Below are 24,532 nucleotides of genomic sequence, written 5' to 3' on the forward strand. Positions count from 1 at the left end.
ATGCACTCATTGTCACTGCTTTTTATCTGACTTGCTGCTAGTCCACATTATTATTCTGCTCTCTGGACTGACCATTTTTGGCTCTGTGGCTCCTAGTACTAAGAATATATTCACTGACAACTTGGCTTATATTTCTTAGTGCAATGCCTGCTAAGGCTGCTCTTGTATGTGTCATATACAGAACTCATATGTATATAGACCCTCCTCAGACTCATCCCAGTAAACAAGGAACATCCCTGGACGTTCAAAATAGGTCTAAAAGTAGTCTGTCCATCAAGGACATATTTTAAACGTCAATGGACATCCAAAATTCATCTTAATAAGTTAGTTATCAAGTGGTGACCAATCGATAACGTCAGTGGAAGTCCAAAACGCGTGTTATACAAGTAATTTATTTCGGGACCAATTAATAACATCAATGGACGTCCAAAATACGTCTAATAGTCGTCTTTTCAATGTCTGTGTTTGGACGTCTTTTCAACTTTCATTTTCAACCTTCAGAGAACGTTGATTAGACAGCAGTCATTACGTTATTTCAACGTTGAATCAACGGCTAATTGTTTACTGGGATAGTACCACATCAGTTTTTACCCCTGTAACCCACTCCTATATCCCTGCTACATTTATAGTTATTTCTGAATGTTATCTCTTGTGCACTATGTGTTGTAATGTGACACTACAATTTCTTTCGAGATCACTAAAGTCTTATCTTATTTTATCTTATAACAATTACAAAATGTAACAAATTTAAGATGTCATAAAGCATCAGAAACTACCTCAAATCTATTTGCCATTATAACTGTTCCACTTTTGCTACAGTGCCATCCTTTTCTGAGAAAGCTGTGAGAATATCATGGCAGCAATTAGAGTATCATTGAGGTCAGATACTGAAGTCAGATTACTCCAGAAAATCTTAAAGATGTTGGCTGTAACTCCATCACTCCAAAAGACACAGTTCCATTGATGGTCTTTATACCCCTTTTGCTCACTGCAGGCACTAAGCATAGTTTCCTTCACAGCTGTAGATGCTTTAGAGTGTCTCCTTCTATTGGTAGTGTTTTTCTATAGATTAGACCTATTACATTCACTAATTATGTGTCTGGATAATTTTGGATTTTCAGTGTGTATACTGTGGATTTGTTTCTTTTCTAACAACAGGAAATGGTACTAAGTTGTAAGATGTTGATCAGTGCAGAGCTGGAATGCCTCGTGTACACACACTTATCGCTAACAGCATTGAACTTGATTCTGTAATGTTTGCTTGTTTATGTTGATGTTGTTTGTGGCTGGAACAGACATGTCTTGCATTCCAGCTGGAATGCGCGCACACACACACATACACACACACACACACACACACCTGTATCCAATTCTGTGCTTCATTAGCTCTGCATATTAATAAGTTTTTTCCTTGCACTCACGTTTTCTGTTAGTTCACCTCTAACTGGTACTTGGCATTGGGGATGATTTTGAAAATATCACAAATCTCCATATGAATAACTTAGGAAAATAAACTGCAAGAATAAGATTTTTAAAGGATACTTGACGAATATTGCTAATTGCAAACAAATACCAATTGATACCATCAAAGTATTACTTTTTAGCTTCATTAGCTAACAGTGTCATTAGCTATATTTGTTGGAAATAAAATAGATTGTGTAACAAAATTTTGTTTAATGTTATGCTAAATACTGTTTATGCTAGACACAAGTCTTTTTTAATAAAGGACATCATGAACATTTTTTTTGTTTGTGGGCATATTTGACTGATTTAAAAGAGGGGGAAATGTGGTTTGTTTTTATGTTGTATGAGCTAGCTTTATTTAAGAGTATTATATCCAAAGAGGATATAACAGAGTTTGCTTTCTTGGTAGCTGTAGCATTGGCCACTGTACAGTTACATGGCCCCACTGAAGACAGTTATGATATTGTTTTTTCTTATTAAGGTATCTCTGATAGATATTTTCAGGTCAGTTACTTCCACCTTTTTGTCTTACTTTCCTTGTGAACCTCATGTTAAGATTTCAAGCAGGAATATTCCATTTTAGAGGAATTTTCAGGTAAATAAATCTCATGTTAAGTTCGACCAAATAACATCATGCTAATGGAGTCATGCTAACTGTTATAGTGCTATCTTAGCCATGTTAGCAAGTTTAGTCATGCTATTCCTTTAATTGCTGTTGATGTGGAATAGAAAAGTGCAAATGGACAGAGGCAGATAATTAGATTAAGCAAGAATCTCTCACTCTCTCTCTTGCTCTCTCTCTCTCTCTCTCTCTCTCTCTCTCTCTCTCTCTCTCGCTCTTTCTCTCTCTCTCTCTTTCTGTTGTTTGCCGGTCAGTGGGCAGCCCAGAGGGTGTTGTGGCCCTTTCATACCCAGTAATTGATGAATTGTATGGGGTATGCAAATGAGAATCCATAAATCTTATGAATGACAGCTTAATTTATGTGAGCCTTAATGAATGTGGGATTAGATTTTAATTAAATGTCCTCAAAGGCACCCTGAGTGGTAAGTTACATTTTTGTTCTCTCTCTCTCTCTCTCTCTCTCTCTCTCTCTCTCTCTCTCTCTCTGTGTTTTATTGAAAGACCCGTTTTAGTCAGTTCTGATGAAGTTTTTACAATAGTTACCGAGATAAACAATCAAACAATTATTTTCATTTTATGATTTTTATAAAATAATTGTGATCATTTATATCATTTTTACTGTTTCTATTACTATTACTGTTTATGTTTTTAGAATGTATTTCCCCTTTTTTGGGTGAGAGGGTGAGATTTGGAGTGGAAATATCTATCCTATCATGCATGCAATCTTCCTTTGCGTTTCCCTGAGCTATTCATTTGCATGACTCGGATTAAACCCGCATTTAATCTGGTGCTGTCAGTATGGTTTTAATTAAAACACTGCCCATTAGGAATGATTAAAAATGCCATGAGGGCAGAGCTGGGCAGAGCTGTGGAAGCGAGAGAACAGTGAGCTCTGGAGAGGCCTGAGCTTTTATTAGAAGCAATACTGTAATAAGTCCTCATCATTACAACATTAATACACATTCAGTCAGCATCAGCTTCCGTGACTTGAAAGATGGCATGTGTGTGTGTGTGTGTGTGCGCGTGTGCAGATGTGTTTGAGCTTGAAACATATTGCTATGAGTGACAGAAGCTGAGCGGAAGGCATCAGGGAGTGAAATGTGACAATCTAATATCTCATGAGTGTGTGTGGGTGTCTGTGTGCATGTAATATAGCCCCTTTAGCTTTTTGTGGACACCAGATATCACCACGATGAGGGAAACTTGAACATCTTGATGTTGGGGGATATTCGGCTGGCTGCCAGCAGAGGAAATGTCTTTGTTTGTTTGATTATATAGAGGTTTTTTTTGTTTTTGGGGTGGGGGTGGTGGATGCAGTTAGCAATTTGTCAGTGCTTTATGTAGGACTTCCAGGAGGCTTGGATTAATGTATGTTTCGCATCAAATAAATCCCATCATGTGAATTAAATTTGTATTGATTTCAGTGTCTCTTATTGATTCTACCTTTATTAGGTGTGTTTAGCTCCTAAAATCCTAAGTGTATCTACCAAGATACCACCACATTTGGGTTAGGAGCAGATCTGTAATATGTCATTTAATACCCCTGTTTTATCACTAAAGTCACATATAGGCTACTTAAAGCATGTTATTACCAACTTTTAAACTAAGAGTCTTAAGAATTACTCATTATTCATTTATTCATTTATTATTTATTTTTTGGGGTACATATATGTATGTGTATGTATTATTGTGTATATAGTTAGGAGACCAGGAAGGGTACAGGTACTGGGGGAGTTGGGGGAGACTGTGAATGAAGAGTTAGTAGGTTGAAAAAAGAAATTACTCTTATGCATTTTATATTGTGAGCTACTTGATTCAAATATGTACACTGTTTCCATATGAATAGAATTGCATCAACATCATTTTATCTGAAGGCAGCATGGTTTGTGCAGCATGTTACACATGCCACGGTCCAAAAGCACATGTTGGTAGGTGAATTGACTACTCAGAATTTTCCAAAACTGTCGGTGTGCGAGTGACAGGGTGAGTATGTGGGCCCCTGTTATGGACTGTCTAATGCGTGTTCCTGCCTAGTTCCCAGTGATTCTGGGTAGGTTCCTGACCCATTGCAGCTCTGAAGAAGATGATATTTATTCATTCATTCATTTATTGTCTGTAAGCACCTTTCCAGTTCAAGGTCGCGGTGGGTCCGGAGCCTACCCGGAATCACTGGGCAATTGGCAGCAGTAATACACACATTCACTTACACACTCACACCTAGGGACATTTTTGAGTCGCCAATCCACCTACCAATGTGTGTTTTTGGACCGTGGGAGGAAACCAAGCACCCGGAGGAAACCCACACGGACACGGGGAGAACACTAAACTCCTCACCCGGACTGAATAATTTTGTCTTTCTCTTTATTTACCTTTATCAATAACTGTGTTGATATATTTTATTTATGTGTGAATACTAACAGATTTTATTCAAGAGTCTTCAATTAATTTTTTAATCTACTGTCCCACTGTTCGGTACATACCATCACACACACACACACACACACACTCTTTCCCTACTGTAGCGTGAGTTGTGGAAGAGGTGAGAGCTAAACCTGTCATAATCCTGCTTAGTTTAAAAAGGTCACTTCGTGCGATAATAAAAAAAATGCCATTTTGTTCATTTATTTACACTCTGCAGCGGACAGATAAAGAAACTGAACAATTAGGGAATGGAGAGAGCGGGGTTTTCAAAGGGCAAACGGTGGGTTTAATATTTTATGAGGGCTGATTGGAGCTCGTGCTGGGGATTGGGGGGATGTGGGCCTGTGTGCTGCACAGATGTATTGAAACACAACAGCAAACAGACTAAATCTGAACTAACATCAACAAAAAATTAAATAAAATAATAATAATAATAAAGAATGAAATATAGTAACATTTATAACATTCAAATCTAAAGCAAATATTACATTTGTACCCCAAACATTGTAGTAGAATAAAAATATAGAAAAACATCATAACAGATGACTAATTAATTGTATTCATTCATATTTGTTGTGAATTGTTAGCTTAGATTTACCTGGTATCACTTCAACACTTAAGCGTAGGAGTTTTTAATAAGTTATACAAAAATTGGACATAAAATGTAACTTTTATGTTTTAACTTTTCTCCTAAATTGACGTCTTTCAATATCTAAAAATATTGCCACTTTAATTTTGAGTTTATCTAATATTTTATAAAGGGAAGCATGGTGGCCAGGGATCTGGGGTTGGGAGTTCGAGTCCCGCTCCGGGTGACTGTTTGTGAGGAGTTTGGTGTGTTTTCCCTGTGTCTGCGTGGGTTTCCTCCGGGTGACTGTCTGTGAGGAGTGTGGTGTGTTCTCCCTGTGTCTGCGTGGGTTTCCTCCGGGTGACTGTTTGTGAGGAGTTTGGTGTGTTTTCCCTGTGTCTGCGTGGGTTTCCTCCGGGTGACTGTCTGTGAGGAGTGTGGTGTGTTCTCCATGTGTCTGCGTGGGTTTCCCCCGGGTAACTGTTTGTGAGGAGTTTGGTGTGTTTTCCCTGTGTCTGCATGGGTTTCCTCTGGGTGCTCTGGTATTCTCCCACGGTCCAAAAACACACATTGGTAGGTGGATTGGTGACTCAAAAATGTCCCTAGGTGTGAGTGGATGTGTGTGTGTGTGTGTCACCCTGTGAAGGACTGACGCACCCTCCAGGGTGTGTTCCCGCCTTGCGCCTTGTGCTTTTGTACCCACTGTGACCCTGAACTGGATAAGCAGTTACAGACAATGAATGAATAAATCATTTGTATAAGTACATCACTGTAACAGTATTCAATGTTTCATTAAAAGATTCTGGGTTCCGTAACATTGAGGTGAATGTCGTCTTGTGATGTTTGACATTGTCTTGTTCACGAGCTACAAATGAGGAGACTATGAGTAGCATGAGCATGAGCAGAGAATCAGCTTAGTGAGGAGCTGAGTGTGTGTGTTCAGTGGAGAGATGTGTTGATTTTGAGCGTATGTAAACTCTAATAGAGATGAAGTCTGCGGAGGAGCAGGTAACGAGGCTCACGCTGTGAATTATTCATGAGGAAAAAACGGCTGATTGTGGAAAAAGGAGATGAGGCTACTGTGTGATCTAATTACTGAAAAAGGAGAGAGAGAGAGAGACATGAATGTCCTTGAGAGCATTTACTCACTCTTATTGTGTCCTGTGAATACATCCAGGACTCTTGTTTAGAGTGAGTGTGTGTGTGTGTGGGGGGGGGGGTTGTAAATGAATGTACATGCTAGTGCATTGAGGTGTTCCTGCCTTTGATAAACCCAATACCTTTTTTATTCCTGAAACACAATAGTGTCAAATCACACTCATATTCATCTCAGTCAATTGAACCAGCTCTGTGTTCTTTTATATTCTCTTCTCAGCTCCAGACCTGGACGACCCCCCAAAAGAACTCAAAGTGTGACCTCACCGGATAGCCCCCACATCCTGCCCCACTCTGTATCTGGGCTCATGTCCTCAGGAATGATGTCTCACACAGGTAAAAAAAAAAAACATCATAAAACCTCACCTCTGCTTTCTCAGTAAAAAACAAAACCTACAGAATTATTAATACACTTCAGCTCAGTTTACTGTAGGCCTTCCATTGTTTGGAATTGACAATCACTTTTCAAATAAAACCCAATAATAAAACCAGTGTCTGGCCTTATTTTATCTGGAAAACCTTTAAAATAGCTTTGTTTTAGTGATTACTAATAAAACAGTCAGTAACTGAAGATGATGTTTTATAATAATAATGTAATAGCTTCCTTTAAGGCCAAGCAATAATAATAATGTAATAAATTATTATCACATTTTATTGGCAAATCGCAGTTAAGACAACAGCAGGATTTTAAAAATGATAATGGTAAACAGTTTCTCTTATTTTGTCAATTATTTTAAAATTTCGAACACCTCTATATTTTGGATTATATTCCACTGTTAGAAAAAACCTGTACAGGTACATTTTTAATTTACCAACTTACAAACAATGTCTACGTTTATAACGTATATATTATATAAGATATATTTATATCTTAAAGTCCAGTGATAGACTGTAAATATAAATTACTTTCTCTTTATTTCTTTTTGAAATAAAGGTGGACATTTTGAAGGTTTCATGATGTAAATGTTTTAAACAGAAAAATAGTGTGTAGTGGAAATGTGATGCGTAAATTAACTAACTAATGCTATGATATGATATTATGATTATAATTAAATAAGGTATACTTTGTTATTATTTGTAACCAAGGAGAATATTTGTAAACCAAAATATGTCAATGTTTTTGTAATTATGCCTATATTTGTGTGAATATGAGGTCAAATTTCTCAGTGTCCACTTCAGAATTGGATACCACTTTGAAATAAAATAAAAACAGCAGCAGATTTACATAGATGCAACACTCATTAAAGCAAAGCCATAAAACTTCTGGTGAAGACTATGATGATGAATTTTTCCTTGGGCTGGGGGTGAATGTGTTGAGCTTGATTTGAGTATTATTTCAGTATTTGCGTAAACAAGTGCTGGCAGGTATGTTACAGGCTCAGGGCACTTGTACATCAGCTGCACCAGCACACATTCATTTGGAGGCCTTTAATCTAATTAGTGTAACTGCAAGATATTTGTTGTGTTTTTCTGGTGTGCCGTTTCTGCTGAGACAGTGGATTCTGGCCTGGAGCTGCACTGAAACACTGCGGCTCGGTTGACCTTTGTCGTGTGTTGTAATTAAAAGGAATTACACACGGCCCAGAGACGTACTCACCTCCAGCTGTGTGATAGATGCTCCTAAAAGTAGCTCAGAAGCACGGCAGCAAAACATACACATCTTTCCAAGTGAATCAAGACACTCTTAATCAGTGAGGTTCCCCTAGCTATGCATCTGAACATGCAGTTGCAGACAGTGCTAATTTATTTAGTAGTTTATTTGGGAAAGCACTGGGAGTAGGGCAGTATGCTCTGGAGCTGCCACATGAGCATAGGTCTCAGCCCTTGGTGCCATGCAATGGCTAGAGGGTAATAATAAAGCCCCCTAGCGCTGTATTGTATTTAACTGTTATTGCTGTATATATGTGTATATTTAACTGTTCCACTGCTCACATCCCAGGCTTTGCCTACACAGCTTATGCAGTTATTGAACTTGTTTCCAGGCTCTCTATAAATGGACTATATTTGTTTTATGGTGCATGCAGTTGTTCAGTGTTCTAGAAATATACAGAACATTCGCAGATAAGAAGCATATCCTGATGACGTTTATCATGGTAATGAACCCATGGTAAAGACTTCCCCTACTGTCATAGCTACCAACCTACATAAAAGCAAAGGCACTGCATAATTTACTTACACCGTGTATATGATTTACACATTACTAAATCACAGTACACCAACAGTGTTCTTTCTCAGTCCTCTTACTGTAGGCCGTAATGGTGTTTATAAGAATGATGCGCACAATTGAGTCAAGTACATTTAATGCATCAGTTAAATGTACTTTCCAGTGTAGTTTGCCTGTGGAGCTAAATGCATATTTGCTGTGCAATGATATCTGAGCTTCCCTTGGCTGTGTGCGTGTGCGTGTGTTTGTGTGTGTGTGTGTGTGTGTGTGTGTGTGAGAGAGAGAGAGAGAGAGAGAGAGAGAGAGAGAGAGAGAGAGAGAGAGTGAGAGTGAATACCCTGCCACTCCACTCCCTAGAAAGAGGGGCCCATGCATTTGTACTCGTTTAGAAAGATCAGGTGAGGGAAAGCTCAGCTGAGAGAGAGAGCAGTGTGTGTGTGTGTGTGTGTGTGTGTGTGTGTGTGTGTGTGTGTGTGTGTGTGTGTGTGTGTGTGTGTTTGTGTTGGTGAATCTATAGTGCAGGCAGCTTCAAGTTTTCTTTTATCTTCAGCAGAGGTCACACTATCAATGTCAACTATGGAGATGGGAACTCAAAGGCCTCTGGGGATATGGAGAGAGAGAGAGAGAGAGAGAGAGAGAGAGAGAGAGAGAATATGGGAGAGAGGGAGAGGACAGTTTTTTCCCTCTTTGAGTGGCTTGAAGAGAGAGAAAGAGGAACGCTTTGATATCATCCTCTCTGCTGGCTGAATAGGGGCCTTGGCTTTCATGCTCTGATCTTGACATTTTGTGAAAGCATTTGGAGAGCAACTGAAAGCAAACACACACACACACACTCACACACGCGCACACACACACACACACACACGGACACACACACACAGTGCTGCCAATTACCTCATACTTGCCCATAAACTGTAGCCAATTTCAGTTAGTGTAAATGCCAGCCAGCTAAAGTAGCAGATCTCTGTTTGAATGCGGCCTGCTGAGTGTTTTCACTTTGAAATTCAGTTCCTTCAGCGAATCCCTGGAGAAAAGCAATGTCTTTATTTTAGAAATACATAAAAATGATCAGCTATGCTCCACAGTTCGTGATAATGCTTACGTTAAGGCCGTGTCTCAATATGTAGCGAGTTGCCTTGCTCCCTACGGCCTACGTAGTTAGCAGTGCAAATTGAGCAGCATTTTAAACAAAATCAAGGCTTGTAAAACAGCAGCCTCAATATTTAATGTTATTTACTGAGATTTAATCAACAATCCTTGTCACCTTTTACATATGTTACTTGAGTAATATTTTCAAGACGAAGATTGTTCAAACCTAGGGCATTATATAGAGTTTTCCACTTGTGCTCTTACTGGACATGACCCTGAGGTCAACATACTCAGTTCTAAGCATCAGCTAAAGAGGTGTAAAGCACCATCCAACCTTTGAGTAAGAGTGATGGGTATGATCCAGAACTAAACAGCCAATAACTCAAAATAAATAAACCCCGCTTATGTTTTTGTGGCTGTGTTCAGATTCTAACAACTATGTTCCAGAGGAACACCCTTATAATACTAGTCAAATATTAGGAAACATTTTATGTGCTTTTCTGCAACAGAAGTGGCTTTATATTATTAGAAACAGTGTTTCCAAACTGAAGAGAAGAGAAAATGGACTCTACGGTGATGCTGTCAGCATCATCCTCTTGTGCAGTGAAGGGATGCTAATCTGCGCTTAATTGAATTACATTCTAACGCTGAGGACACACACATGCCCTGGCAAAGTCAGTGTGTGTTAGCGGAGGCTCGTGACGTTGGGCAGGTGCCTGACAGTGTGAATGCTAATTATTCGCATGTGATGGGGGATGCAGTCTGTATCCGGCCCACCCTGAGTCAGTGTGTTCCAGCCCCTTCAGAGATACGTACACACTGATCTCTGAACAGCCCGTTACTGCACTCTATGAACTGCTTCAGTAGTGCAAGACCAGGCTTCTGACACTGCTATAGGATATTAATAGACTGGACGCGTTGACATCAGCATGGTGTCGTCTGCTTTTCCTCTGCCATTCACTCTCTACATAACTGTGTCCTTGACTTTGTCTTCCTTCATAAAATAAACTACTGAAAGTGCGTTGAGGAAAGTGATGCAGCATTATTTTAGACACTTTCTCATCCCATAATACACTGACAGCCTCTCAAGTATATTTTCCCATTTCAAATTTTAAATCACTTTATTCCCAGCTGCTGTACCTATGTATTTTTGTTCCAATTGAACAAACGCCAAAAATATTTTCTAATCTTGAAACAAAGGCAAAATGTACGTTAACATAACGGTTATTAAAGGATTTTTGAGTAAGTGCATTGATACATTCATCTTATTCTGTCTCTCATAGGTTTAACAGCTGCTACTTTAGCAGAAGCCATGAAGAAGAAGATTAAGATGGAGGTGTTGAGCAGTTACCATAGCAGTAACAACCACGCCGCCGACTCAGAGAACGGAGACGTTAACTCAAGTATTGGTGAGTTTAAACCACAGAAACATGTGTTTCATTCAGAGGCATTCTCACCACTCCAAGTGTTTATGAGTACTTTTCTTGGACTAGGCCTGACCACAGCCGTGACTTAAAACAGCAGTCAAGAGCCAGTGGCCATGCCTAGAAAGGATGAAATGCACCACAGAAATGAGACATTGCGTAAGTGTAACAAAGATAATTTAGTAATTAGACTGAGAGAAGTAATACTTTTCACATAGAAGGTTTTCAGTGCTTGCCGTTCCACCCTCTAACACAATAAGCACATCTGTGCACTGTCTCAGACAGGCTGCATGTACGTTAGTGACATTGGCTTACTTTTTGGTTTCAGTCTTAGTCTTTATTTATATAAATGATAGCACACTTTTAAAAGCAGCCGTCTTATATTTTTGCAGTTATGCATTAAAAACAAGCAGCTTCAAACAGTCCCTACAAAGTCACAACCCATATTCATATAATTATATTCCCGCACCTCTGCAGCACCATCTATTATTGCATTCAATTAACTTCAAGGGGAAAAAATGGATTTAGGAGACGGCCCACTTGAGCAGACCCTTATTTTCGAGAAACTCTGATTTGTAAGCAGATTTGAGAGAGAAAATGTTCAGAAAATGAGGTCATAACCTTTACCGGGAGAAAGAATAGAAAAACGGGGCCAAGATGTCACAACGAGAGGGATAAGTGTGAATAAGATTAGCCAGGTTTTACCCACAGATGCTAATGAGGAGGAACGTTTTTTTATCTTCAGCAGTTTAGAGTGAGGGTAACCTTGAGTGCACAGTCTTGCTGTAGAATACTAATACAGTGCAGAAAGAGAGGTGCGCAAGGGGCTGAGCGCTGCAGATCAGCACTCTCTCCCGTTTGCTTTCTCACACTCAGTCTCTGTTATTTGTCGAATAGTCTCTAACTGTGTTAGGCTTGATTGGTGAAAGTGTCCTATAAGCTGACTGGCTGAGTCACATTCAAAATTGCTATTCATTTCTAAGTACACACTGGTGGCCATTTTGTATTTATCATTATTTTTTTTTTACTTACTTAAGTGCTGTTACATTAGTTTTTATATGAATGCAGACATTTTTGATTTGTTTGTGTTGAAAACAAGCAATTTTGAACAAGAAAACACAGGAACAGCAATATATTTAAAACTTTTTAATGTTAATCAATTATTAACGTTTCCATGGTGACGTGTGCATGTGCGCTATAGTGTAGGCAGCGTGGAGATCCATTAAAATAGTAATGGAATACACAGCAGCATACTAAAAGCTCCAGTTTCACAAGTTGATCTGCTTTACACCTACCAGTGTGGACATAGACATTCGCTGTGTCCCGTTTCCACTATTCCTTACTTTACTCACTATAAAGTGCACTATTGTAGGGACCTGAATTCAGGACTGAAGTGAATGATTTCATGCAGGTTTGTACCAAACAACACAATGGATTGTGAATGGTGAGTATTGTTCACTACTTTTTGCAGTGAGCTGTGGGATTGTTTCAGTGCATGTTTTCGGACACTATTACAAAATTGCAGAACCCCATAATAATGCACTATATAGGGCACTGTTTTGGACACTGCCTCTTTTTTTACCAAATGTATGTTAAAATCTCTGTATCTCACACCCTGTAGCAGCTTATTGTTTTAGTTTAACATACCGAGGTGAGAGTATGTGTTGATTTTCCCTGGAGCATGAGAAGAGTGTATTTACAGGCATTGCTGATTATTGCAACGAGATTTTATGTTCAGTAACAAATGCACAGTCAACAGAAGTGTTCATTTTTCAGAGCTCAGCAGTGAAGACACAAGGGTGACTTGCTGCTGAAAGCATTGTATCTTTTCTATACTCATAGATACCTCTGTTAGAAGATATTGCTACTTCATGGACTGGAGTTATGGCTTGTATTTTCATATTTTTGCATATTTGTTTTTTAACAACTTCTGATTTGATGAACCTCACTGAATAAAATTTTATAAAAAGTTAGTCTCATATTATATAAGTGTGAAATAGAGGCTTGGACCAGCTCTTGGCCATTTATGGTGTGTCCACAGCATCCGACAAAAAGGCAGTAGATCTTCCATTGTGTTGTATTCTAATGTACACATAATAGCTGGAACGTCAATAATGCAAGTCATTAGACTTCTCCTCCAAGTGTGTTAAGCACATTAACTGCCCTTATTGGCTAGCATGATGGCTAGCAAGTGTTGTGAGGGAGGGTTATATTCTTTGGAATCCTGTCCGTGACTGTGGCATTGCTGTGGGATCAAACTAGCAGCCTCCTGCTGATAGGGCTGGAGCTTAGCGCCTGGATTTGTAGCACCACTCTGGGACCCCATACAGCTTCACTTTCAACAACTTCTTCACTTTTCCACTTCATTCATATCACTTCACTTCCATGTAAACTATGATTGAAGGCTAACAAGTGCTAGCTAACCTCATTTCATGTTTTGTCTGTAATGCTCTGTGGTGCGGCTATGTGACTGGGTGACTCTGGCGGTCCTCCAGATTTGATTGGAGCTCTGTTTTTAGCAGCACACCCCCTTGCCCTGATTACCAGGATGTGAGCTCATCCCTCGTTAAAGAGAAATTCCTAGAACAGCTGTGCCCTGAAGGACTCTGGACACAGGAAGTGCAGTGACCGCTCTGGACAGAGTCACGGCGTCCTGTCAGACAAGAATGCACAGAGGAAGTGTTCTTTTTAAGCTGATTGTGAAAGATGCAACACAGACAACGCAGACAGCTGCTTTCAGCACTGATAACTGCTGGATTGAAGGAACAGAAGCTGATCTGCTGAGTGAATCCAGAGAAATCAATGTAATGCCAGCTGACCCTGAACTGGAAACACTGTGCCATAGTGACGACCACATTAGCCCTAAGACGTCTGGAGTTGTTACTGTTGCATCATTTATAGCATTTACACAACGTTTACATTCTTTAACACGAGGAGATGCAATAAATCAGATTCAAAGCACAGTAACAAGATTCCTCTGGACATTAAACACACAACTTTCCACAGCAAACTAAAACCTGCAGGTAGAAAGTAGAGAAATAAAAAGTAGAATGCTTAAGTAAAAAACAAGAAGAGAACAATGGAGAAACAAAGCAAAGTAAAACAAGAGCAGAGGTAAAGATGCAAAGAAAGGAGAAAAAGGAACACAAGTGAGAAGACAAGTAGACAAAGGAGAAGAAAATGAGTAAAGAGGAAAAGCACAAAGAAGAGAAATTAAGCAAAGAATAAAGATGACACCAGATGAAGAGAAAAAAGTGAAGGAAGTATAAGAGAACAGAAGAGATGCAAAGAAAAAAGAAACAAATCAATGAGAAAACCGAAGAGTAGGAAAAAATAGAAGCAAATATAAGAGAAGAGAATAGAGACTTAATAGAAGAGTAAAGAAGAGGATGAAAAAGAGGAACAAAATTAAGAATAGTGTAGCAAAGAAAAAAATAACTAAAAATACACGCAAAGAGAAGCAAATAGAAAAAATGCAAAAAATGATAAAGAAGAGAAGGAAAAGTAAGAAGAGAAGCAAAAGGAAGGGCTCAGAGATGAACAAAAAAGAAGAGTGAAGAGAACAGACAGATGAGAGTGATCTGAGTAGAACTGTGTGTCTGTGTCTGTGTGTGTGTGTGTCTGTGTTGGGGGGGTCTCCGGAGCCTCAGTTCTCCTCACTCAGCCCCATTAGCGTCCCTCCTCTCTCGGGCTTCAGGTGACAGATAAGCGGAACGCTCCTCCAAAATTATAATGGGATTTGATGGGGGGAGAAATAGGATTCCTACAGGATTGTGGGATAATGGGGAAGAAATCAGCTGATAATAGATGAACACTTAATGAAGTTGAACAGCCTCCTCCTCCTTCTCCTCTTCCTCCAAAGCCCATGTCTTCCACTTCTCCATTAAGTCTTCCACCATCAGCTGAGAATCAGCAGAATAGTCCAGTATGCGTAATGAGGAGCCTCTCAGAGGAGCAGGTGGGAGATGTTTGACAGCGCTGGAGCGCGCCCGACCTGACTCCTGATCTCTGCTCAGTTTTAAAGTCATCCGGAAGTTTGGAGACACCACCTTCTCCAAAGTTTCTTCTAAACCAAGGGCACTGATGGAGAGTTTGAACCACTTTTGCTGCAGTAACAGCTTCTGTTCTGTGACGGCTTCACTCTAGACGTTAAAACATTTGCTGTGACGATTTGATGGCAGCCACGTAAATATAAGAGAGGCCAAGTGCTCAGGTTGCTCAGGTTCTGGATCCTCACTCCAACTCCAACCAGCGGAAACCCACACATGCACAGGGAGAACACACCAAGCTCCTCAAAGACAGTGTCCTGAGTTGTTCATAGCCACTGACATAACTACACCAACGTTTACACCAAAGTATGACTCCAACAAGCAGTATTTCTTGCCAAGTTCAAGTTAAAATGGGCAGTGTGGTCTCGCTGACACATAAGTCCGGGGCCTTGGTGGCTTTGGGTTTGAGGCTTTCCTTGGGTGTTTACCTGTGTGAAGTGCAGTCTGTTCTCCTGGGATAGCGCATGTGTGCTGGTGGAGCAGCAAGTGGAACAACAACACCAACAACATCACTTCAAGGTGAAATTACTTTTAAGACGACTGAATATGATAGCATAGGTGCTGTATATGTTTCTGTTGATATATTGGACCTCCCTCTGTCAGTGTTCCTGAATTAGCTCCCACCCTCAGATTCATTCACACACATTTCCAGAACAACACTGTACCAAAAGAAATATGGTGGATCCAGAGATGGCCAAGGGTAAATTAGTTTCAATATGGGGTAGCAATTTTTATCGCTACTAACATTTTTCTCCAAACACCTCACATTTTTTTCCAGCATGTAGGCAGACCTGCTACTGAAATGTGAAGAAACATGTGCTGAATTGTACCAAAAGTGTATAGGATTGGAACCATATATAGCACCTTCAATAGTGCAAGGCATTTTTTAGTCATGCTTTGTTTACGCTACATCAAGAAATGTATTGAATTGGGACACTACCCTATCTAGTATGACACTGATCAGAAACTTTAAGGATCCTTACACCCATACATGCTACATCTATCTCCTAAGAATAAAGTAGATAACTTTGTACTCCACCAATAATATGTTTAGTGTTTTTTTGTTGGGTGCCTTTGGGTGGTCTCTCTACAGAGATGAATGCGTCTTGGGGCTGTGGCCATGGCTCTCTGTCTCGAAGCACCCTGACCTTTAAAAAAAAAAGTCTGAGCCAGGAGAAAGACACAATGTGTGAAGACAGTAACACACTGTGTGAATAACTAGTTATAATTAGATCAACAGAGCCATGTGTGTGAAAGAGAGGGAGCAAGATAAAGAGAGAGTGTGTTTTGATAAGCAGAGTTGTGTACTCTTTTTAACTGACTGTTAGAAACTGAACAGGAAGGACAGAGATATCAACAGGAAGCCTGTGATTGTTGCTGCTAATTGGAGTTCAAAAGAGCTAGGATGTGTTTTGCATAAATACAGGGAATAGATTTTCCATGAGTGTATAAATCTAGTGGAATACACACACACACACTCACACTTGATTCAAATATGTACATTATTTACACATGAATATAATACATTACATCAACATGAAGATTTGCTTAGAGCTGGTATCTGACAATGTAAAGAACATCAATCAGCAGTTTTTAGTTTGTTGTGTAATAAATAAAAATACATTCCTTTTTTATACAAGGAAATAGTGCATCCAATAATAAAGGCAGCTAGGAGCTCCATTCACATTGTCATAGAAAACAATGTCACGCAGAATTCTGTTCAGTTTTACTAAGACCTATGTGGATATGCACAAATCAACACCTTAATTACACAGTTCAGACTGTTACAACACTATTCTTCAGCTTAAGAGTAACCTAAAGCTAAAATATACTACACCTTTTTCCACAAGTTAACACAGTGGCCTGGGGCCTTTATGTGCCTGTGGCATTCTTTTGATCAAACAACACAGCACCACAGTTCATATGTGAAAAGGGCTATAAACGTGGGTGCAGTGCTGTAATTGGAGAGATTCAGGTGAGGAGGCGGGACAAATCTTAAGTGTCTCCTATGGACATAAGACACAGGAGAAAACCTCTGAATGTATGCATTATATGTGTTCATGTTTTAATTGTCATATGGATATATGTTGAATCATGGCATATTAGCACACTCTATAATGTACCAGACCTTTATTTTGGGCTGTTACTGTTTATAATCTTTCAAAAAAAACAAGAAAAAGTAACTTGCCTGTATCTAAAACCTTTCGTTTCCATCCAAAACTTAAAAATAACTCTCTAGAGCCCTAAACAACCCGAGGGTTTTGCAGTGATATTTATTTGCTACACTTGTGCTACACTGGCAAATGAATTAAAGTGCTTAATAACTTGTGTATTTATTTGTGGTGCTTTGGTTATTTAGTAATAGTTAAAGCACACATTAAAGGAAGCTAAGGAGGAGGATGCATAAACATGGAGCAAATCCACATATTTGGTAGAAGTTAATTGTGATAATGGTTAAGAGCACATAGTGTTCGTTCGGGTGGGGCACATATTGTATGTGTATCTGTTACACGCTCTGTGTTCATTATTGGATGTTTGTATTTTCACAAGCGTGAGGTGCATGACAGGGAGTGAGCACTGATCATAAACGCATGTGTGTGGTGTGAGAGGCAGCGAGTGTGAAAGTGTGCGTGTGTGTGTTTGAGATTGCACTCAGCAGATGCTGGATGCTCACTGTAAACATGAGTAATCAAGAGCAGCTGCTCAGCTACATTGACTCTATGACTGTGGGTGGCAGCTTCAAAAGACTGGGACACTGGGAGAGAGGGAGTTTGTTTGTGTGTGTGTGTGTGTGTGTGTGTATGTGTATGTGTGTGTGTATCTCCAGTGTGTAGACACTCTTCAACCCAAACAAACAATAGGGCTCAGCATCATCCATGTACTTTCACACACATCAGTGGTTCCAATGTTATTTTAGATCAAGTATGTATTGACTTTTAAAAATCACAATGTTAATAAAAAATTAATATGAATTAATTATTTATTTAAAAAGTGCCTAGGAGTCTGTGGAAGGGTTCATGATTCAGTTCATCCCTATATAATCTAATATATAAATAGCTAAATTTGAAAAATGTATTCAGAAGTTCGTGATTAGATTATACTACTTACTAAACAATAGTAGTTATTAGAAAATAATTACCATAATTAATAATCCTTAATTATAATTATACATAGTAGTTTTTTAATTAATAGTAAAGGTTTAACAATACTAATAGTGGTTACTGATTTAATTATGGTATGTTCCGAATAATTCTAGTATTTTCTTTATATTACGTTTTAACTCTAATATGGTATTTAATCTTCTGTTAATTATTTCTGTTTATTCATTACTGATCATTATTTATAGCTTGAATTAGGGCTGTGCCATAATCGTATCGTGTGCAATAATATCGCAATTTTTTTTTAAACAATAAAAAAAGTACAATATCGTGATTATCATGATATTCTGACTTGTTTACCTAATGACGTCATGTGGTTACATGTAATATGGCATATATATATATATATATAAATAAATATTTTTTATTCAATATCTTGATACAGAATCTTGATACAAGTTATGGTTGTGTCCAAATTAAGCAAATGTTTACACATGTATTTGTTGTTTCTTCTGAATGTTTGAAATTGTTTTGTACTAAAATAAAATGTAATGTAATTTAAATACGAAATTAAATATATTAGTAATTTAATATAATTAATACTAATATAACATTTATTTTGTTATAGTAGTCTGTTCTTGAAATAATACAATTATTTTCAGTGATTGTTTTATATCGCCAAGAATATCGTTATTGACAAAATACCCTGAAATATCGTGATATTATTTTAGGGCCATATCGCCCACCCCTAGCTTGTATGATGCATTGCAGTTACAAAACAGTATTAACATTAATATTTGTATGATATATGCTACAGTAAGGGCTAAATATAGTAAGGGCAATGTTTGCTAATGTAGTCATAAACCAGATGTACCAAATGTTAAAGTAGCCTCTGTATAACACATGCAATCCTGTAAGTAAATAATAATAAGGCTGCAGATGTTCAGAAATCAGAAAAATGATTGAATCTTAATTATCAAAATATACTATCGAGCAACCTATGGCTTCATATGAGGGCAGCTGTGGCACAGAGGCTAGAGAGGTGGGGTTGGGACCGGAAGGTTGCTAAGTTTGATGGACCACTACCGTGGGTGGGTTAAATGCAGAGAATCAGTTTCCTCGGGGAATCACTAAAGCTCTTATTATATTTAGTATTGAGTGGAATAACCTAAAAAATTCTCTTTAAACTCCACACAGGCCTCAACTCCAAAGCCTTGATTTTTTTTTGTATCTCCTACAGACTTCAAAAGTGTGCAATTTTTTCACATAAAAGACCACCCTACCTGTCTGCTTCACTGTCACACCCCCACACACCCACACACTCGCAAAGACCCCCAAATAACACTTTTCAACCATGGTTACACAACTCCCTTTTGTTTTTATCATCTTCGGCGGCCCTCCCTCCTTTTGTCTGGCCTCTGTCATCGTTTCATGTCGTGTGATTATTTCCATGAGGCTAAACTCGACATTAAACACAGAGGCAGCATTAATTGCAGCTTAGGGAAGAGGGGAGGTGGGGAAAAACAAAAAAAGGCCCTTGGTTTTCCATAAATCCCCGTTGCTTTATGGTGGGGAATGTGGAAATGGCTCCGGTGTGTGTGTCCCACCACTACAAAGCCCCTCTCACTAAACTCTTAGACTAAACACCTTCTGAACAGCCACTTAGGGGCAGACACACCTTGGTCCGGGATGTCTACGTCTGTTCTGTAAAAGCGTTCAGGCTGGAACAGGTCTAGTGTCTTTTTAAGAGGAATTACTAAACAATCTTCAGGATTTGGTGGAAGCGGTTTGAATGGGAGCCACAGGGCTTTCCGAGGTCACACAGATCACGCTGCGTCACATATAATGGGGGATACTCATGGCGTTGTGATTTGATGCTTACTCTTGTGGTGCGTGATGTTTGTCTTCTCCCTGTTTTTCTCTTTCTCTTGTACTCACACACCCACAGGATGGAAGTCATTAAGTAGCTATCAAGTCTTATCAAGCACTTACACATGCCCCCGATCGTCAGGTCGTCTTCTCTGCTGAGTCCTGAGAATTCCCGCTTATGGAAGAGAACTGTTACTGTAGTTATAATACACCTTATTTTTACCATTTTACTAATTTCTCAAATAACAGTAAGAACATTTCTGTGCAAAACAGCCATGAAGCATAAGGTTATTCACGTTTGCTTCTTAGTTAATGGGAAAACAAGAGAATCAGACTTAGTAGTTGAAGATATTAAGAAAATGGAACTCTTAACAACCATGCAAGACCATGTAATCAACCAAAACAATAAAAACCAAACTAAAAACAATCAAGCTAAACTCTTATACCCTCCACTCTCCACAAAAATTCACAAAGAGGTTAAAAAATCCACATAATTGGCCATCTAGCTTCATTTCAAAACACCCTGCAAAAATCCACCCTGAAGCAATTTCCTCCCACTGTCAAGCTGCATTATCAGAAGGTGGGTTTTCTAGTCTTTAACGGGAAATGTGCAGTATGTATGGAGGCATGTTTACAACAGATGTAGTGATTTTGGCCAGAGTGCCCCTTTAAAGGTGCACTTGGCAATTTTACCGTAATTCTTGTCTGTGTTATTGTAATTCACTTGCCTAACCACTAGAGGTCACACATCACAAATACCAGATGCAGTACGGCATTAGTGAAGGCAACCTCCAATGGTCAAGAAGGCAAACTACAACAACAAGGACAGCTGTTTGGGTCCAAGAACGAAATGCACTTATGCTGATGCTGTTGATAAATTAACTATTATTATAATAGTTTTATTATTTTAACACTTTTTATCACGCTCTTCATATTTATGAAACAAAATTATGGAGTGCACCTTTAATTTTAATGTGGAGCTAATATAGTAAGTATTCTAATATTTCTAATTGTAAAATGACACATTTAGTTTAGATTAGCTTAGCTGATTGCACTGGAAATGTATTTTAAATAATAAAAAAAATAATAGTTTGGTGGGATACAATAAAAATAAACAAATAAAAAGTAAAAATCAAAAACGCTGAAGTACTGTAAGTTACTGTTGTCTCTGTATGCGCTAAAATACTGTAACTGTAACACATCACATTCTTGGCTGTACTTTTTTTTTGGACAAAGAAATCACTGGTGACTAAACTCGGTTCACTCCAGCCGTCACACCTTCCGAGTGTATGCTCCATCCTCTTGAGAAGAGGAGCCCTTTATGAACACACACAAAGACGTGGGTTTCCATTTCATGACTGGCTTCTGTTTTGAAACTGAAAAAAGAACATCAAAGTAGCACAGGAAACAATGGCAACACAGTGTGATTTAGACGTCTCCAACATTTACAACAAGTCGCCCGTGTAGAAAAGGTAAGAAAAAACATCCCCGCGACTCAGATTGGCAGCGGACAAATTTTTCTCATTGTGCTTTTTTTCACTCCTCCATTCTCTGGCCGCTTGAATCCTCTCCAGGTGTTTTTGTTGCCTCATTGTTCTGAGCACGCTGTTATTGCATCAGTTTGTGCCCGAATTCGCTCCAAGATCCCTTTTGTGTTTGGATTTAGTGAGCGGCTCTGTTTGGCCCGAGCCCAGCTCTGTCATTAGACTTCCTTTGTTTCCTCCGCTCTCCTCACTGTTCCATTTGTTTTGCTTCTCCCTCCTTTTTGTCTTTCTTATATTAGACCCAAAATATTTATACAGTTTGCAACTTCCTGTTGAAATCATTTACACTCCCATAATAGCTCCAGTTCCAAGTTTGCACAATGGGCCCTGCTGCTGCCCTGAGGGGGAGGGTCGGCGTATGTTTTAAAATGGCCAGTCTTTTGGTTCCTAACTGCTCGGGGCTCTTTTGTTTTAGGTAAATAAAGATTGAAAGCTCCTCAGTTAGCAATATCGGGCGCCATGTGTTTGGGAACGTTGGCGGGGCATGTTGTCATTCACTCTGCAGCTGTACCCGAGCCTCGGACCCCCAGAGAGGACCCGGGGGGCAAGAATGGATAGAGGGGGTGTTCTTGGCTCTATTCCAATTTTATTCAAAGGTGGCTTTTTAGCACTCCCCAGCCACTTTGGTCTGTGTTTAGAGCCACTGGTCATTACCGCATTCAGCGCTTTACTTCTTCAGATTCTGCCAAAACCAAGAGACAGTTTAACCTTTAGGAGGTTGTTGTTGTTGTTTTGGCTTCTGTTCAGTTATTCACATTTAAATATACCTACATTATTGATTGATTAATTATAAGATACTCTGTGGTCTTATGCTGCATCTTTCAAATTTTTACCCTCTTTCTGTCCTTTCCTGAAACTGACTGAAAAGTTTTTGACACAAAATCATTTGGATGCATGTACAGTTATGTAAGTAACTATGCAATTAATTGAGTAAGAAAAAGTCTTTCATTGTAAATGTACGGTCCCTCCACACCAAAGAAAAATAAATAAATAAATAAATAAATACAAAGATTTGGATGCCACTGAACTACCTCCTGTTGATTTCATTCATTCATTATCTGTAACCACTTATCCAGTTCAGGGTCGCGGTGGGTCCAGAGCCTACCTGGAATCACTGGGCACAAGGCAGGAACACACCCTGGAGGGTGTGTTCACACACACACCTATGGACACATTTTTGAGTCACCAATCCACCTACCAACGTGTGTTTTTGGACTGTGGGAGGAAACCAGAGCACCCGGAGGAAACCCACACAGACACAGAGAGAACACACCAACTCCTCACAGACAGTCACCTGGAGCGGGAACCGAACCCACAACCTCCAGGCCCCTGGAGCTGTGTGACTGCGATACTACCTGCTGTGCCACCGTGCCGCCCTGTTGATGTCATAATGCTTTTTAATTAAGCAGTGATACCATAGTTAGTTCCAAATCTGCAATATGATTGGCTGAGAGATGTGCCTACACCAGTGCCAGTATCTCACGTTATAGCACTCCCTCTCATCTATTATTGCATAATTTTTGATTTATTATTTATTGGTTTTCAACATGGTTAATTTATATTCTGTTCAATGAGGTAGAAATAAATTCATTTTCAGTTTCGGAAAAAAGCAATGACATATATGTACGGTTTTCACTGGACAGTAAAAGAAAGTTTTTTGCCCAGCATGAGTCTTTTTCCACACTCCCAGACTTCAAAGTTTGTTGCATTTTAGTCAGGCTTGTCGGTGATGATTAACAAACGCTGTGATTTTGACCTTTAACACAGATGAGGTGGTTCAGAATGGGGGAAAAAATCAAAAAGAAATGGAAGGAACAGCTTGCAAGTGCTTTTGGCATGTGGTGCAGGATCATCCCATCCAAATAACAGCCCCCCAAAGACAACAAACAGACACACACACACACGCGCGCACTTGTCCTCTTTGATCACTCCTCCTCCCTTTCTTGTCTGCCACAACAGCATGACTGATCTGTGTGTCATCTATCACAAGAATATTAATCTCTCTCTCTCTCTCTCTCTCTCCTCTGATTCATTCTATCTTCTCTTTCTTTCTGTACTTCTCACCCTCTCTCTTTCTCTCTTTCTCCTTCCCCCTTACTCTCTCACACGCCTCTTATCTCACCTCTTCTTATGCCCCCACCTCCCCTCTCAGACTAAAAATGTCAAAGTGGAGGGAGGACGGGGGGGAGTTGGTATGATGTTCTCTTTTGTTCCCCCCCCCCCCACGTAACTCTAGTCTCCGAGTGGTGTTTCTGAGTCTCAGACGATGAGACGGCACCTCTGACCTTTCGCTTTGGCTGGTATTTGGGTTCAAAAGCAGAAAGACAGATTGCTGTATGTGTGTGTGGTGGGCGATTGGTTCCAAAGGGCTCAGCGTCTCCTGTCTCTCGTCTACTTTCCTCCTTGTTTTTGAACCATAAAGGCCGATAAAATATGGTTTTGACGTCGCATCACAGCTGCAGCATTTTCTCTCACTTTTCCCAGCGGTCACACGGAGCAGAGCCCATTACTGTGAGTTCAACACAGTTCAGGAGCTCTTCTCTGTGGAAAAACCCACTCGTCTTTTAAGGGAATTGGGCTAAAATGTCCTCTCGCTAACTTCATCTCCATCTCTCTCTTCTCTCACTCTCCCTGTCGTTTCCCTTTCATCCTACGCTTCAAGTGGCAATAGAAACCACAGGCAGACACAGCTGAGTGGCTGAATGTAACCCTAAGAACTGACCTGTCCAGTACAGACGGGATCTCATTTCTTTACTCTGCTGTTACACACAAACACACACACAGTGTCAGGACTTAATAATATATCACTTACTTTTGACCCATTTGTTCTACACATATTGCCTGCACAAACAATATACAATGATCAACAATTACATTCTGACCATCTCTTTGTTTCTACACTCACTGCCCATTCTCTCAGCTCCACTGACCTGACAGGAGCACTGGAGTCCATTTTTTGTTCTGCAGGTATGAGTTGGCTGGTGGAGCATTCTCAGCGCTGCAGTGACACTGACCTGGTGGTGATATGTTACTGTGTGTTGTGCTGGTACAAGTGGATCAGAAAC

General features: G+C 39.5%; 1 protein-coding gene across 2 annotated transcripts in view; it reads left to right on the forward strand.

The window, feature by feature from the left end:
• dachc (dachshund c) overlaps positions 1-24,532 on the forward strand; it is a 64,592-nt gene that overhangs the window by 19,668 nt on the left and 20,392 nt on the right. The window contains exons 2-3 of one of the 2 annotated variants that reach the window (XM_066659649.1): positions 6,451-6,566; positions 10,767-10,892. In XM_066659649.1, the coding sequence (XP_066515746.1) occupies positions 6,451-6,566; positions 10,767-10,892 (242 nt within the window). The remainder of the gene's footprint in view (positions 1-6,450; positions 6,567-10,766; positions 10,893-24,532) is intronic. The other variant, XM_066659650.1, reaches the window with a different exon arrangement.

The sequence above is a fragment of the Hoplias malabaricus genome, chromosome 2, assembly GCF_029633855.1.
Source record: "Hoplias malabaricus isolate fHopMal1 chromosome 2, fHopMal1.hap1, whole genome shotgun sequence".
NCBI lineage: Eukaryota > Metazoa > Chordata > Actinopteri > Characiformes > Erythrinidae > Hoplias > Hoplias malabaricus.